General features: G+C 26.4%; 4 protein-coding genes across 6 annotated transcripts in view; 2 read left to right on the top strand and 2 right to left on the bottom strand.

Annotated features, from left to right (window-relative positions):
* Window positions 1-472, top strand: part of LOC112596821 — a 46,875-nt gene extending 46,403 nt beyond the window's left edge. The window contains exon 14 of the mRNA XM_025342633.1: window positions 76-472. Within this exon, the coding sequence (XP_025198418.1) occupies window positions 76-225 (150 nt within the window). The 3' untranslated portion in view covers window positions 226-472. The remainder of the gene's footprint in view (window positions 1-75) is intronic.
* Window positions 473-3,919: 3,447 nt separating this feature from the next.
* On the bottom strand, window positions 3,920-6,207 carry LOC112596790. 2 transcript variants are annotated; one of them, XM_025342590.1, is made up of 5 exons: window positions 6,005-6,207; window positions 5,635-5,935; window positions 5,231-5,501; window positions 4,304-4,631; window positions 3,920-4,234 (listed from the first exon to the last, which is right to left on the bottom strand). In XM_025342590.1, exons 2-4 carry the CDS (start codon window positions 5,895-5,897, stop codon window positions 4,341-4,343), a joined length of 825 nt encoding a protein of 274 aa, XP_025198375.1. In that variant the 5' UTR covers window positions 5,898-5,935; window positions 6,005-6,207; the 3' UTR covers window positions 3,920-4,234; window positions 4,304-4,340. The 2 variants fall into 2 exon arrangements, with proteins under 2 accessions (XP_025198375.1, XP_025198373.1); XM_025342588.1 differs by having other exon boundaries at window positions 3,920-4,238; window positions 6,005-6,205.
* A 6,305-nt stretch (window positions 6,208-12,512) lies between these two features.
* LOC112596818 (eRF1 methyltransferase catalytic subunit mtq2) lies at window positions 12,513-14,095 on the bottom strand. Of its 2 annotated transcripts, none has more exons than XM_025342628.1 (5): window positions 14,005-14,095; window positions 13,827-13,882; window positions 13,390-13,752; window positions 13,051-13,322; window positions 12,513-12,983 (listed from the first exon to the last, which is right to left on the bottom strand). In XM_025342628.1, exons 2-5 carry the CDS (start codon window positions 13,842-13,844, stop codon window positions 12,704-12,706), a joined length of 933 nt encoding a protein of 310 aa, XP_025198413.1. In that variant the 5' UTR covers window positions 13,845-13,882; window positions 14,005-14,095; the 3' UTR covers window positions 12,513-12,703. The 2 variants fall into 2 exon arrangements, with proteins under 2 accessions (XP_025198413.1, XP_025198411.1); XM_025342626.1 differs by having other exon boundaries at window positions 13,965-14,057.
* Window positions 14,096-14,914: 819 nt separating this feature from the next.
* Window positions 14,915-16,728, top strand: LOC112596819 (DNA-directed RNA polymerases I, II, and III subunit RPABC5). Its single transcript, XM_025342629.1, has 2 exons — window positions 14,915-15,156; window positions 16,576-16,728. The coding sequence occupies exons 1-2, from the start codon at window positions 15,062-15,064 to the stop codon at window positions 16,682-16,684; spliced, it is 204 nt and encodes a 67-aa protein (XP_025198414.1). The 5' UTR covers window positions 14,915-15,061; the 3' UTR covers window positions 16,685-16,728.
* Window positions 16,729-16,948: the final 220 nt, after the last annotated feature.

The following is a 16,948-nucleotide window of genomic DNA, read 5'->3' as shown; positions in this document are numbered from 1 at the left end:
ATTAGTATAATATAATTAATAACTATAGTCATAATTTACAAAGATATTTTTTCTAATCATAGTTTTTTTTTTAAGAATATGTGCCCTGTGTGCTTGGATAGATTGAAAAATATGGTGTTTATGTGTGGACATGGAACTTGTCAGCTGTGTGGTGATCGCATGTCCCCTGGTCAACCATGTCCTATTTGCCGTAAACCAGTTGCACACAAGATATTATTATACTAGACTCTGACAAAAGAATCAACAAAAATGATATGAATTTGGATCTTCTAGACATACTACCATTTATTTTAAATTTATATTATACTTTCACTAGATAAGATAAGATTTTGGAGATATCATATCTAGTGTATTCTATTAATTTATAATTAATCTTTCAGTTTTTTATTTTATTATTAAATTTATCTCATCATTAAATCATTATTTACGTGTTACCGTAAACTTAATATACACTTTGATTTCTCCAAATAATCCAGAGCCATTATTAAACATATATAATAATATTATTATTATTGTACGATTAATGCTTTGTTTTTTTGTAATTTTTTTTTTTTTTTTACCCAGTCTTACATAATATTTTAAATTATAAATACTTTACACAATAGCAATGAATAATGGATTTTATAGTGTTTTAGAGTTAATATCAAATCTAAAAAATTTATTACATCAATATAATATATTTATTATTTGTCCATTGTTTATTTTTAATTTTCAACCATGCTATTTTATGAAATATGGTTGTAAGGCCGATCAATTAAATATTTAACATTATTAATATTTAATCATATTAGTTTTATTTGTCTAGTACTGGTTATTTATTTATTTAATTTTTTTTTTTTTTTTTTGTATTAATTTGCTATAATTGTTTGTAGTTAACAAATATGGTATACATAGTAATATTATTTATTCATAATTATTTAATTTTATTTATGTATTACTAGTTTAATTTACAAGCATTTATTTTTATTATTAATTTTTGATAGAGAATAGCAGTCAACAAAAATAAAACTCGTAATTATTATTATTGATAGTTAACTTTTTTGATTTTCTACCATAATAGGTATATTTTATTATGATTTACTATTTTTATTATTAATATTATACATTATAATATAACACTACTACCCAATTCAAATATAACATTAATTATAACAATTTATAATATTAATCTTAGAAGTTTAGTAAAATATTAGCATTAGAAATAGTCTATTATGATAGATAATAACTAATAAGTATTAATATGTAGTGGAGGTGTGTTAAACCAGTAATATAATTATATTATGCACCACCAAAAGTAGAAGTATTAGTTAAATCATAATCACTGATTTGAAATTTAAATTATATAATTCATTAGAATTTATTCCATTTATATTATAATATAGTAGTTTATAGTTTACAATATATCAACAACTAACATCTGTGTATCATTTTTTTTTTTTTTTTTTTTGTATCAAAAGTACAGAAAATGTATTGTGTTCTTTTAAGAATCATTTTTAATATTTTTACTAATATTAGTAGTTTAGTTTATTATTATTATATTTAAACATTTTAGTTTTTAATAATTTTTTCAACATTTTATTATCAATATCATATATTAATCTTAGAATATATATACCTTTAATCACTTAACTACTGGTTGTTTTTTAATCATACACTTTTCCTTCTTATTAATGACCTCTGTATCAGCTTAGAACTTTTATGTTCATTATCAATGATATTTAAATTGTTGTTTACGTCTCACATTGTTGAGAATTTAAAGTAATTTTTTTATTTTTCAAAAACAAAATAGTATAAAAAATCATCTTTATTGATACAATCATAATTGCTGTTAAATTTTCATGGTATAATGTCAAAATAATTGTTAAAATTGCATGCTTGGATTTATTAGATGATATTTTTAAAATGTACCTAAGAAAAAAAATTATGATTAATTATTTCATTATTTTTTGAATTAAATTTCTTGTATGAGTTGTTTTATTCTGGGTCTGTCACTGTTTGAAGTAAATTTAGTAACTTTCTTCTATAATTTTATTCATCCCAGTAATTATTTATGTCCTATCAGTTCATCTTTTCTTTTTATGATTTACACTTTTAATAATACTTCTTCATAATCGCCATACTTAATTTCTCTTACTAATTTTTTGATATTCAATAAAAATATTATTTTATTTTCTTGATTCTTTTTTTTTCTTTTGTTATGGAACATTGATTTTAATCTGATTATTATATTTTATAAAATTATTTTCAATTCTAAAATCATATATTTACAGTGCTATAAATAGGCTACCAAAAGTACACCACATTTTAATGTCCAAACCATTTGCTTGAATCGAGGAAGAATAGAATCTATTACGGATATTTCCTTAATAATTTAACATAATATGATAATGATTAATGACTAATAAATGATTAAAAATTATGTAAAAAAATCTAAACATACATTGAGCAAGGGCTACTGTCAATATAAATACTAGTATTTAGAATTTTAGATATAATTGCCCACGAATGTTCATTCTGGTTAGATCTTGCACTGTTGTTATTCCTTGAAACTACATATTTAACATATTTAAAAGGATGACCCATGACGCTATCCATGTTAGTGTTGCCTCTGTCTCACAAAATGTACCACATAGCAAGCCTGTACAACAAATGGTAGTAAAATAGAAACAACATGTAAATGTAAAACAAATTTTTAATAAAGGGAAATCATAGCTAAGCAATAATTAATATGTAAGTATAGTAATAATCTCTTATAAATTCTTGTAACTTAAATATTGTAACTATAAATACCACTCATTACAGTGGCATCATCATATCCTTGACTACAACATCAAAAAATATTGAAGCCCAATTGAGAAAAAATATTTATTATAAAATGTGTGTAGTCAATAATAATGTGTGTATAAACCTAAAAAATGACTCTTTTATACATACTGTATGCTTAATATCATCAATAGTAACATAACAAGTATTAATACTGACTTGGTCTAAAATCGTTATATATTGACTTAAGTAATAATTAAAGAAAAAAATTTTTTATTTCATTATAAATGATTTTTTTTTTTAATTTCATGATATTAGTTTATACATAATTTCAATTAACTCATTCTGAATAGCTGGACTTAGATATTTATTGATAAAATTGTTAGTGTTTTCTATTACTACGTTAGCAAGATTCAAACATCCAATATCACATAAAATGTATAGCCAAATACTGTATAGAAAAAGTATTATACCACACAAATTTGTTTAGAACCAAACATACATAAAACTATGTTTTTAAAAATGTTTGTGTTACATCAAAATATAAATGAATAATTGTACGTAATGTGTAAATAACTAAATATAATATGATTGATAGGCCAGTTTTGATTCATCTTTTACTATAAAATAAAGCAGTTGTTTGGAATATCTAGTTTTTAATTAATCAATTATGATCAAAATTGATCATATATAAATAAAATAATAGCAAAGTAGTAAAAATATGATTATTCGCATAATATTATGATATAAAACATGAAAAATAATGAAATTAATAGAGGATTATAATTAATTTTGGACTGTTTTGTTTACTCTATGGTATTAACTAATTATTTGTTTTAATTGTTGATGTTAAATCTTAATAAATAGAATAAAAACTCTACATTGTCAATATCTGTCTTAGTATGGTATTTTATGAGAATAATTATGTTACAATAAAGGAATAAATTAATTTATTTTGGATCTGATATAAATAAAATATCAAGTTTCAGATGTAGCTCAGACCAAGAGATCAAATTATATTCAATAAACTAAACTCAGTGGTGTTTAAGTTTAATAAACAAATGTATGTAATAACAAATATATTGGGAAAAAAATATATCAAAATAAAATTTAATATGTTATTTATGTACATAATACAACAATATACTATGTTTATAATGAATTATGTTTTACATTATATTCTGATATCATTATAAGAATAATTATACAATATGGAATGATAATAAAACACATGTACTGCAGTATTGCTTATGTGTAATCCTAGATGTTGGTTCACCTGGTAGATGGCTAATGGATCACAAGGTGTGTTATGGTCCAAGAGCTAGCACCATGCCAAGGATCTGCTAGCAGAGCTTCCACCCAACTAAATTTTTAACAATAATTCATGATGTATTTAGAACTATGGTATCTATTGACAGCAACGAAAAATTCAGGCTGCCACATCAATGCCAGCAGGTCACAAAGCACTAATCTGCCTAATCCATAATAATACACAAATAAATATTCTGTTTATACAATCAAAATAAATCCATATACATACACCTTGACACCATTGAGCCAACATGACTAATATTTCATCATGACTTTTTTGGTATTTCTGACACTGCCGGTGAAGTTGTAATCACTGTAGCATCTTCCTCAGGTTGTTCTTCCTCTTTGTTATCATCTTTGAAATCTGTCGAATGCTCATTTGGTTGATCTTTCTCATTATTGTCATTTATTTCCTCTTCTTCATCATTCTTTTTTTCATTTTCTTCCTCTACTTCCAGTTTATCTTCCACACCAATTACCACAGTTTGGGGTTCTAGGAGTGATCGCCGATTGTTGTGCTCACGACCTATTCGATGAGAGAGTGCTCGTAAGCGTTCCTGTTATGTTTACATTGCAAACAAACAAAAATATATAAATAAATAGATTTGTCAGGAAGCGTATAACATGGCTATGAATTTAATGCACTAGGTGTTTTACATAATATATAAATACAATACTAATAAGAATCAGAATGTGCAAAATAAAAAAAATTTGAAAAATAGCAAATATAAATTATAATATATTAATATCTTATACAAATCATTTTTTTACTATATGTAATATGACTTAAAATCGTACAGAATAGTGGTCAAAGTTGGGTTGACATAGTTTCATTAAATGGCAAGCGTACAAGATGGTTAATTCTGTGAAGATGAAGGATAGATATTACCTAACAACTGCTAAACATCTATTTTATCATAATTAATTATAATTCAAGTAGAATACGTAAACCTAAGTAATAACTGTAATGAGCAGTAATATTTGCTAGATGCTAGGTTCAGCATCCTTAAAAGGTAATACAAATTAAAGTGCACTCTCAAAATATGTTATAGCTCCTACTTCACACATACAATAATGGTTTGAATACATTAAATGGGTGAACTAAAAATAATAATTGTGTATTAGTATATAAAAGTACTAGCAGCAGCAATAGTACCTGTGTAGACTCCAGTATATTTCCCACGACAGCTATCTTGGCACGTGCATCACATAATCTACGAGCATATCCATCTAGTAGAACACATGTGTCAGTAGTGGTCTTTGTTGTAGCAGTCGCTGTAGGTGAAATGGTCTTTTCGGCAGAGACTGGCAATTGTGGCGATGATATCGACTTAGCAGCAAACAAGTAATCGTGCTGTGCTAACGATAGACGCTTGAGCTCAGTAGCTAACGAGTCAAGTTGCAGTTTCAAGTCAAGTTGGCTCAGTCTAACAATAACATAAATAACAGAAACAGTAATGAATTGTACTATAAAAATTATTATAATCAGCATTAACAGTAGTCGATTCTTGTTGGCAAGACGTTAGTGTAGAATAAAAATATTATCATCGCATATTTTACCTAGTGCACTGGACGGACGCATCCAAACGGTCAACACACGGTCTGAGCAAACTGGCAACCAGGCCATCAGCCAAAGTGTCACGAGTTGCTTCTGATGCAGCGGCGGCAGCTGCCGCTGCTTCGTCTAGGTCCTCATCATCTGGCGAGTAATCAGTTGCAACTGTCTCTGTACGGTTCAACGGCAAGTCCAAGACGGTGGCACCGATGGACTTGGTTGCAGAAACTTCGTTATCCATGGACAGCACGGATTCGGATTGGCTCATGTGCAGCGGCTGTTAAGTTCTACGGCAGCGCGAGTTTTCTGTAAACCAAACGTGTCGGATTACGTATTTAAATAGTCAAGTATATGACAATTTATGTTTATACTTACGAGATATCAAACTAAGCTAAACTTAGATTGCGATTTGCGAACGTTAAAACAAGGTGTGGTAATAAGTAGTAAAACCTAGTTAAATGGATAATATATTAAATGCAGTAATTATATTTGAGTATCGTCAAATGTGTCTGTAGTGTGTGTGTACTGTGTACACGAACAGCGTTTCTGACTTTCGACAAATCGTCTGATAACTGATAACAGTTAAACAACAATATCGCGATAATAAAGTCATTATCAGCGGGGCTATGACCCTATGACATAGACCTTATACGGCTTAATCGGCTTATACTTACCTTATAATGGTCAATGCTTTATGACGACAATTACGATGATAGAATATAATATAATATAATTTATTATCTACTACAACGTCAACAACCCATTAAGCTTGAAGCTTAACTTACTATTAAGCTTATATTAAACTTATTAAATTCACTTTGTCAAAATAATAATATAATTTATTTAATCAATGAAACTCATCAGTAGGGCTCGGAAATTGTAGGAGCTGCTTATTGTTCAATATGTTTTCGATTTATAACAGATCAAGTTATAAATCTGAACTAGATATATGATGATCAATGGTAGGTTCAAAAATCAAAAGTGTAAAATAAAATGCTTAATTCGTCAATTTTATGAAAGAAGTGCATATTATTTCACTGGCTTTCATACGCATATTAAGCATATAAAATATTTTCTAAAAAACTAAATAGGTATTTATTGTGATTGTTGCAGTCGAATATTGATGATTTGACGAAAACGGTGCGATGTGTATTTAATCTAATTTGCGTTATTATGCCGAAATAATATTTTATCGTCGATTATTTATCGATTTAACAAAAAATGAAAATGTTTTTTTTTTCGGAACTTAAAACAATTATTTTTGTATATTTAACATTTTTTCTTACGTATTTTAGTATTTTTCAATTTTTTTTTTTTAGCATATTTCCAAACATATATTGCCTGTTTTAGCTATTTTAACTTCTGAGCTTTACTCACAACTCACAAGCCATAATATAATAATAATATACCTATTGATATTTTTATATAACCATTGTCCATAGAACATAAGTACCTACCTCAAAATGAATTTTTATTGACGTACCAACCTACTTATTAATAATACTATGAAAATATTTTGTCACGATATAATATCCTTGACTTAAATCTTTTCTATAAAATTCTTGTAATATGTTCTATAATATGGTTTGTATAATAAAATTATACAATTTAAAATAATTGTCAAAAGTACAAGTTAAAATTTGGTCCTGAAAATGGGAAGATTATGTATAAGAGCAAAGGGCTTTAATATTTTTGAAAGAATTTTGCCATTCCTGTGTCATGTCCGAATAATGTGATACTCAAGTCTCGAGGTAAAATGTTTGTTTTGTAGTTTACTGTTTAATCTTGCACCAACATGTCAGTTGCGAAATGTATAAATGACGACATGCATAAACCACGTACATAGATGCGACTATGATTAGAGCCTAGTGAATTGTGAATTTTAAACATACCTAATAACATTCTTCAAATTTTGTATTCAAGTTTAATAAACTATGAAAGATTTTTCACTTCTAAATTTATGAAAAAACCTGAGCGGGAATAGTACAGCCCTTGGCCCTTACATTATTGTCTGAACACCGACAACTGTGGTGATACCATACTGAATAGTGAATATTGATAAGTGATTAATGATTATTCATGCATTCGGCATTGTATTCGACGTTTTTTTTCGTTTAACCCTGGTTACAGTTTTTTATTTACATATTTGTATTCAAATACTTATAATATTACATGTCAATGTAATTTAAACGTAGCATAGGTGCGTTTATAATATAAATAATAACTATGAGTACTAGAGGTGGTGGTTCTAATTGTGCTATTATAACGTGCAATTTATATTCCGTAAAAACAAAAAAAAAAACTGGAATGATTAATATTTCGTTTCACAGATCCCTAATTGTTAATTGATGTATAACTTAAAGGTTTAAAAGGTTTCCAGAAAATACTGATGTCCTGAATATTTGGACACACATAAGTAAACGGGGAGATGCCTGGAATCCTAGTAAATTTTACATTTATTCCAAACATTACAACTTGGAAGATTTTGTTTGTGATTTGAAAGCCGAACTTATGGGAACTGTTATTGTGAAAAGATTGAAACCTTGTTTTGATCGATACTGAACTTACCCAAATATTTATTTACTGAAATGGAAGCAAAATCAGCCAAAAAGGTATTGTATAATGTATAGTAAAATAATAACAATTTAAAAATATCATAATTTGCAGTAACAAGGTATATAGTTAAAAAGAGAAGAATAATACTGCAATATTGTATCATATTTTATTAACAATATTTGTTATTATTCTTTTTATTTTTAGCTATAATAGTATATCATATTATAATTTATCACATATTTATGCAAAACATTAAATTATATTGTTCATTTTTTTTATTTTAGTCTCATAATTAATTAATTGCCATTTCTCTTAACACAGAATCAACAGTATCCACAATTATGTCTGATGAAGCTTTAATTCACAATATCCACTTGTCTGATCTAAATTATTAAATAATGTATAAATACGTATTCATTGAATATGAAAATATTAAAAATTAAAATAGAAATTTAAAAACTAAACTTTTATTGTTTAAAAAATCCAATTTGGATCATAAAAATATTAATGAAAATCTCAAGATATACCATAAAAATCCTCCAAAAGCGCATAAAAACTTTAAAGTCAGTTCTAACACATACACAAAAAAATCATACAAAATAAAATAAAATATCTTACTTAAAATAAAACTTGCTATTGAAAATAAAGCAAAATTATACCTGTATGGAACATTCACTCGAGATGAAATGTCATAAACATTTCTACCATGATAATATATAATAAATTTGTATTAATCACATCTCATTTGTTTACATAGGTATTTTATATGTGGGTATAATTAAAGTTTTGTTACATGTTGTTTTTGTGGATTTGGTTGATTCCATGTCTCACCAAAATGCACAGAGTGATGTGACAATAGAAGTATGAAGCTATTATATATCTAATTACATTTTTTCAAATTAGTACATAGGAAGGTCATTTGTTTCATAAAGATCAAATATTAAATAAAATATGATATTGTTAGTGAAAAAAATATTTATGAGTGACACTTAATACATTTTTTTTTATTAAAACATTTAAAATTGAATAAGCTTAATATTCTATTAATAAAAAATGTAAATATTAAATTAAATAGATATATATTTATAAAAAGAAAAAATACTTTAATCTAAGAAACCATTGAATGAATAAACTCAGTCCCATCTGCACTTAATAAGCTGAATATAAAAGAATATTAGCATCATGTGAATAACAAAAAAAAAATCATATGCAATAAATTAATAAATGCTAAATTACTAGTATTATTTATATTTAATATCTTATATATTTAATAACAAAATACAATAAAAGTATATAAGCCAACATATATTTTTACATTTTTTCACATTTATTACTTAGGTACTAGCCATCCTTGTGCACTTAGTTGCCCATACAAAATACATTCATATTAAATTTAGTTGCTAATGCATTTAGTATAACGCATATGGATAAATTATATTTTTGGTTTATGATGTGGTATATAGATGATATTTCTAAGATATTATCTACTTTACAAAGTTGTCCCACCCAAAGTTGTTTTTTTGATCATTATTAAATTTTTTTTTTTTTTTTTAATGACCCAATTTAATTTTCTTTTCATTCTGGACAAAAAGCACCAAAAAAGTTTTGTACTATTCACTTGAATACTAATTTTAAATAATAAATAATAATTGGTAATATATATGAAAACAATCTTGCATACTTGCTATTATTTTAAAAATTACTAACACAATTTTTTTCAATAACTTATAGTCATAAATAGGTTTTAAACTTACTCCGAGATACATTCTTTCATTAAAAAAAAAAAAATTATGTTAATCTGGTGATAAGTTTTAGAGAACATGAGACAAAAATTTACATTTTCACATTTATAAACATATATATAATATTATAATTTAATAACATACAAGAAACAAAAAAGCAAAATTGTACAATTTTTGGTATGTTATGTTAAAAAAAGTTAGCTAACCTTGTCATAATATATAGTAGGTAATTTCTTATTATCACAGATAGTTGTTAACTTAAAAAATAAATGTTATACAAACTATAATTTAAGAACAAAAGATTATTCTGTTTTTTATAAAATACATTATCAGTGTACTGTATTTAAAGATGTACCTAATTTAAATGTATTAAAAATATTTTTAATTGCCTACTTAACAAAATTTAAGTATTACAAAAATACTGTAAGTTAAAAAAATATGAAAAAAGTATAATCTATATTACTTAACAATTTAAAATGTTTAGTTAAATTAAATAAGTTTACTTTTATGTATATTAAACAGATTCTAATTTAATATAATAAAAAATATGATTTGATAAGTAGCTTAGCTGGTGTAGGTAATAAAAAAATAAAACAAAAACAGAATACAAAAAAAAAATTAATTGAATGTGATAAAATTTGGCAGTTTATGCAAATATTGATCTACAGTTCTTTACTGATAATAACATCATAAATTGTAAATGACAAATAAATATAAATAAATGCTATAAAATGTATGTCCTATGATAATGGTTAATCTGACCATTATGAACTGTAATTAAAGTCTAAAATTTATAAATTTGGTATCTATTCATAAGTTAATCATACATTATTTCCAAGTTAACTTATTCACCTTGGGCTGTACCTGCAAACTTAATATATGTATACTCTAAAAATGTAAAAAATAAATTCTTAAAAACCTAAGCAAATAAATTTATTTCATAATTTTATTTTACAATTTATAATTCAGAAAGCATAATTATAAAAAGAAGAAATAATTGCTATTTATTAATAAAGTATTAATAACTGAAAAAATGCTTTAAAAATTGGTTTTCAAATGTTCAGATAATAATATATATTATTTATATTGGCGATTCTTTTATAGAAAAACATTCATTATTTAAAAATCTATTAACATTATTGAAAATACTTTTTTGAATGACATTTATATTTTTCTACAGTTTATAAATTTGAAAAATTTATTTTTATTACATCTATTCATTTATCTATAAGCATTTACTCAATAAAAAAAACATTATTTCATTATCAACTGTAAAAATATAACAATCTATAAATAAATCTGACCCAAAAAAAACCAAAATTAAAAGAAAAAAATTGGAATAGCAATAATACAATATTATATTTAAAGTTGTCTAATTTAAGATGTACTACAATTTAATTTTTAATATCAAATTTGGAATATTGGAATGTATACTAATGTGAGCTAAAAGATAAAAATAATAAATAATTTTATTTTTAATCATTAAAATACTAATAGAAATAAAACTTAAGTAATATTGGCTCAAGAAATTTTATGGGAACTTACATTTTTTTTATCAATATTTATTCTATTAAAATATGAATCACACAGATTAATGATGAAAAACAAGCAATTGGAATGCATAAATGCATGGAACATTTGTTAAGAGGTTTCATCTCTTAAAATTAAAGTTTAAATGATTCATTAAACAATATATTAAATATTTCAATTTCAAAAAAGATTTAATAAATATTCAGAAACAATGAATATTAAATATTTATTAACTGATCTACTTAATACAGGTGTGTTGTTAAGAACACATATTAAATCAACAGCATTTAAAATTTAGTTAAATGTCATTACAATAGTTAGTCACGAGTACTTTGAATATGGGTTTATGCAGTTGATAATTTATACATTTCAATTACAAATTTATCTTTTAAACATCTAGTTTTATCAAATAGAATTAACCAAATAATCGCCATTTTATATAAGTATTTTAGTATAAAAAACATATGTATATGTTTTTAGATAATTGTTTACTTAATAAAAAAATACGCTAAGAACTAAAAATTATTGTATTATTATCATGTTTTAAGAAATAAAGTTGAAAATACAGTGAAAGGCAGTAAAATATATTTTAATTACTTAACCAAGTACAAAATATTCCACAAAAATTAATCAACTTAAAAATAAAAAAAAATAAAGATAATATTTTTAGGTATTTCACAACTTTCTTAATTCTTAATAAATTAGTAACTTAAACAAATTTATTTTTCATAAGAAATTAAATATAGAAACCCACTGGTTTTTCAAATTATTTATCAAAAAGTAAATGTTTATATTATTAATATAAAATGAATAATTAAAAATAATATGAATGATAATAATATTTTCATTAATTAATTGGCTTCAAAGTTCAACAGAAAATAAATGATAAAATTGATATAAACCACAGAAAAAGTAATTAAAAAATACAAAATGTAAAAAATTAAAAAGTTAAGTGAATGATTTGTTTTGTAGCACAATATTTATATTTTATACTATAGGAAAAAATTTATACTTAATTATGTAAGTATTAAATAGATTTTAAATTAATACTCCAATTGAACTGACTTGTATAATACATAGTAATACAAAAATAAATTGAATTGGATACAGTACTCAGTAAGTACCCATAATGAAATAAAATGAAAACAAAATGTCAAACATTATAAATGAAAATAAATAAAAAGGAATGTTAATAAAACTTATGCACTATGTTAGTGATCAGTCTGACATAATGTGTGATAAAAAATTAATTTAAATCAATAGGACGATAAATTCGGTATACAGCTAAGTGTTCACCAGGAACATTTCGGGATAATATACGGGTGCATATTAAATGTCTGCTAGCAGGGCTGCTTCCAAAAGTTGTTAATTCTATATTATTTAAGTCATCGTTATAAATATTCTGATCAGTTCGATCACGCCGGGCTTGCATTTCATCTCGCACTAGCGCATTATAATTGTAATCAATCATCAGTGCATAAAATACTCCATACTCCGAAAGAAGATCAGCTGCTTGATGCAGGGCTCTATATTAAAAAAATTATAAACTAGATGTTGATTATGTCACTAAAAACATAAGATAGTCATACCAACCTTTTAAGCACATCTATACCATCTGGACCACCACCCAGCCAAGCAGCATCTGCCATTATTGCTAGCTGTCGATCATGAGCTACCGGGTCTTGAGTATCAATTTTTGTTATTCTAGGAGTTGGTGCTTGTTCACCCTCTGGACCTCGAACATATGGAGGATTGAATAAAAGAATATCAATTGGACCAAATGTTTCTTTGTTGGAGTCATTATTTGCTTTTATTGTTTCAGGATATCGCATCCATGTAAGTAGATCACCACGTATTGCATCCGCCTGGATACAAAAACATAAGCGAGTCATAATAACAAATATTTAATAAGTTAACAAACTATATACTCACTTCAACATTATTAAGTTTGCATGTCATAATGGTTTTACGACAAGCAGCTGGGTTCATGTCTATGGCTATACAGTGAGCTCCAACAGTAATTGATGAAAGAGTATCACTTAAAGCCTTCGATATAGCAGCAGTAAGAATACCAAAACCACAACCTAATTCAACAACCAACAATGGTCCACACTTGGCAGTAGAACCGACAATTGTGTTATTTTTTGACAATCGAGTATTAATCACTTGCTCCAGATCTAATTCCAAAACATCCAACATTAAAAAGGTATCTTCAGCTGGTTCATACACTGAAGGAGAGGAAGTAAATTCTTCATTGTTTTCGTCCAAAGAGACATTTTCCAAAATAGAATAAGCCTATATAAATAAATCATTCAAGTATAGTTAAATCATCAAGAAATTGAACTTGTGTTGGATATTATCATACTTACGGGTGTGTTGATAATCATTTTAGATTTTATAGTGGACCTTGTTCTACTTTATGTCACTAAATATTAAACAAATACATAATTAAATGGGGCACTGGCCATGTAGCTGAATTTTATTAAAAGTTTCAACAAATCGATTACCTGGTGCACTAGACAGGAAGACAATTGGCATGCCACTCACCTATGCAAATAGTATGGTGGTAACTGATGTATAAGTCTTAATTACGCGGCATCTGCCGGCTGATTGAGTGATTTTCGATCCCTAACCTTTCGGCCACATTATCAATTAATGCTCTAGCGGCGGTTAATTCTGTAGAGGCTAGGAACACCGCTTTCGATATCGAAATGTCGGCTGCTTTCGTCGCTTCCTCGATTTCCTCTTGCGTAGTGGCGTTGGCTGCTACATTAGCAGCGTATACTGCGTCCTTGGTCGCGTTTTTTATGTTTGTAATCACGTCTAAAACTGCTGTTGTGGCGTACAATATGTCGTCCATTTAAATCACCGACCGGACGGATCCGGCAATGCGCTCGTGTAATATTCTGGTATTTGTCCGACTGGATTCGAACGGTTTTCGCGTTGATATTGTATGGCGATCAATGACAGCGACAACGATAAATAATACACGTTACACGATTACGGTACTCACGTAAGATACTTTACGTAGCGTTCAGCAGCGCAGCTGATCGTATCGTACCGATAGACGCGAAAAATATGAAATGTGAACGCTGTAATTGACGATACTAACCCCCGTTTGAAAAAATTGTCGACTTACGGAAATACCAAACTGTCCGGTGAGTCTTGATTCATTCAATATTATTTGAAATCTCGTGAACTGTCGCTGTCGGTCGGTGCGGTAGCATCCAAATGAATTAAACACTGTGCTTACTGCTTACGCCGGTTCTAGAGTGATGAGTGGAGGGGCACACCGCACACGTGATAGAGAAATTGTTATTTTATTGTGCGATAGACTTGAAAATTTGCGCATGCGCTATGAAGTCGTAAACCACGTTTTCGTCGATGCACCGAACGCCGAACAGTCCACACGACTGTTTACTTGTTCTGAAGTTCGGAACGGAGCGCACAGGTCGAAGCATTGTTATATTCTCCTGATTATATTATCCACAATCCGCGTTCGTAATCCGTAGATAACAACCACAATATTTTGCGATTGTGTGTTTTGTGTTTGTTCATTTCATTTAAAAAATTTTCAAAAGATTTTTGCACTAAATCGATCAATATGATCATTCCAATCCGGTGCTTTACTTGTGGAAAAGTCATAGCAAATAAATGGGAGAGTTATCTGGGCTTACTACAAGCCGAATACACTGAAGGGTGAGTTATATAATGTATTATTTTATTTTAAAGTGCCTAATGTTTTTTATGAATATTAGTTAGAATTTGTATTGTATAATTGTTGGTTTAGAAATGAACTAACTTCGACGGGCCCTGACATCAATATTAATTTTTCCTTATTAATTTCTGTATAACAAGTACTAACTGAATATGTAAATATAATAATTTATAGGTATACAAAATTTCTTCCTACATACCTGTGAATGTGTTACATTATTTAACTGATCCCATTCATCTCGCATCAGATATAATTTTTTGATATCAATCAATTTTTGAAATGATCTTAGGACCTTCACTTCTTCATTTTATGATCTATCCTGGGTTACATTAACAATTGCTAAAAATATAAAGAACCAATAATAAGCTATTGTAGGGTTGCTATGTGTCCTTACTTGTCTGGGATTCTGGGTTTTAAATATAGTTCTTTATTGTCTTAAAAAGTGTTTCGGGACAGCCAATTGTCTAGAATCAAACTTCAATCATTTATGTTAGAATTTTGTATTTAAACTAAACATTTCTAAAGTATATAGTATTGTTTTGATAATTGAGTTATTACCTTTAATTGGTTGGCAAAATCCATTTTAAAAGCATTTTTTCTGTTTGATAATAACAATTATTGATGAATAAGTTTATTATTTTCTTGTTTTCCCATAACAATTTTTGTGCCTTTGTTATACAATTTTGATAATTTATACATTATTTATTATGTGTAGGTACAGGAGTGTATTGTTAATATTTTTTGACTAAAACACTTAAGCAGCTCTCAATAGCTTTTTTTCTTTTCTTTTTGTTATGTTCTTCAGGGCTTATGTAAATATTTTCCATCAATCATTTTCTAATTATTTTTGTCTTAAATCATAAAATAATAAATAAAGTACTAAATTAATAAATAAATTAGTAATAAATTAGCTAGACTGTCAGTCATAAATTAATTAAAAATTTATAATTTTATAGTTAAATAAAACAATGGAATGCATACAATTTATGTACAAGTTGTTGAATGCTAATAACTTAATAATGTAATTATTATTTATTTCAAAACATCCAACTCTTAATAACTAAACTTTTTATAACGCAATTTATTTTTAATAAAAGAAAAGTATATTTATCATTAAATATTATTAAAGTAGCTTATTAGGTGAGTATGAGCAAGTTTCCCATTTTCCGATATATTTTTCTGTGTTTGTGTAAATATTATCCATTTTTTTTTATGCATGGTTAAATACACAATTAACCGATAATCAAACATGTAAAAACCTACAATAATTTTTGACATTTTAGAATTGTGTAATTATATTTTTATATAAAATGAACAATTTTAAAATTGTTTAGTAATGAGTATACTTTGTTTTGATTATTTATTTACCTATCAATTGTATATATTTTATTTTTTTCCAGTGATGCTTTGGATGCACTTGGACTTAAGCGATATTGTTGTAGACGTATGTTACTTGGTCATGTTGACTTAATTGAAAAACTACTCAATTATGCACCGCTAGAAAAATAATTTTCATAAACAATTTTATACTTATTTTAATTTTTCTTTAAATAAAATAATGTTAATTTAAAAATATGTAATTTATTGTATATTATTTAATCATGTATATCAAACAACAGTTTTTATTTAATAAAATCTAATCTATGAACATAACACCGGTATATGAAATTTTTTTTAAACTTGTTACAACACTTTTGTCATTTTACACTTATCTATTATTAATGTAAATATAAAGTGTATATTATATTTATAAAAAAAAAAAGGGCTCAGCTT

This window comes from Melanaphis sacchari, unplaced genomic scaffold (assembly GCF_002803265.2).
Source record: "Melanaphis sacchari strain LSU unplaced genomic scaffold, SCAv2.0 Contig34_pilon_pilon, whole genome shotgun sequence".
Lineage (NCBI taxonomy): Eukaryota > Metazoa > Arthropoda > Insecta > Hemiptera > Aphididae > Melanaphis > Melanaphis sacchari.
This window is presented reverse-complemented; position numbering and strand designations above follow the sequence as displayed.

Excerpts from the sequence above, each read along its gene's own strand:
- LOC112596790 (XM_025342590.1), bottom strand. The coding sequence starts at position 5,897 with ATGAGCCAATCCGAATCCGTGCTGTCCATGGATAACGAAGTTTCTGCA. Across the intron at positions 5,502-5,634 it reads GCGTCCGTCCAGTGCACTAG|ACTGAGCCAACTTGACTTGA; the intron begins GTAAAATATGCG and ends TGTTATTGTTAG. Across the intron at positions 4,632-5,230 it reads ATATACTGGAGTCTACACAG|GAACGCTTACGAGCACTCTC; the intron begins GTACTATTGCTG and ends TAAACATAACAG.
- LOC112596818 (XM_025342628.1), bottom strand. Across the intron at positions 13,323-13,389 it reads GCAAACTTAATAATGTTGAA|GCGGATGCAATACGTGGTGA; the intron begins GTGAGTATATAG and ends TTTTGTATCCAG. Across the intron at positions 12,984-13,050 it reads GGTATAGATGTGCTTAAAAG|AGCCCTGCATCAAGCAGCTG; the intron begins GTTGGTATGACT and ends TTTTTAATATAG.
- LOC112596819 (XM_025342629.1), top strand. The coding sequence starts at position 15,062 with ATGATCATTCCAATCCGGTGCTTTACTTGTGGAAAAGTCATAGCAAAT. Across the intron at positions 15,157-16,575 it reads CAAGCCGAATACACTGAAGG|TGATGCTTTGGATGCACTTG; the intron begins GTGAGTTATATA and ends ATTTTTTTCCAG.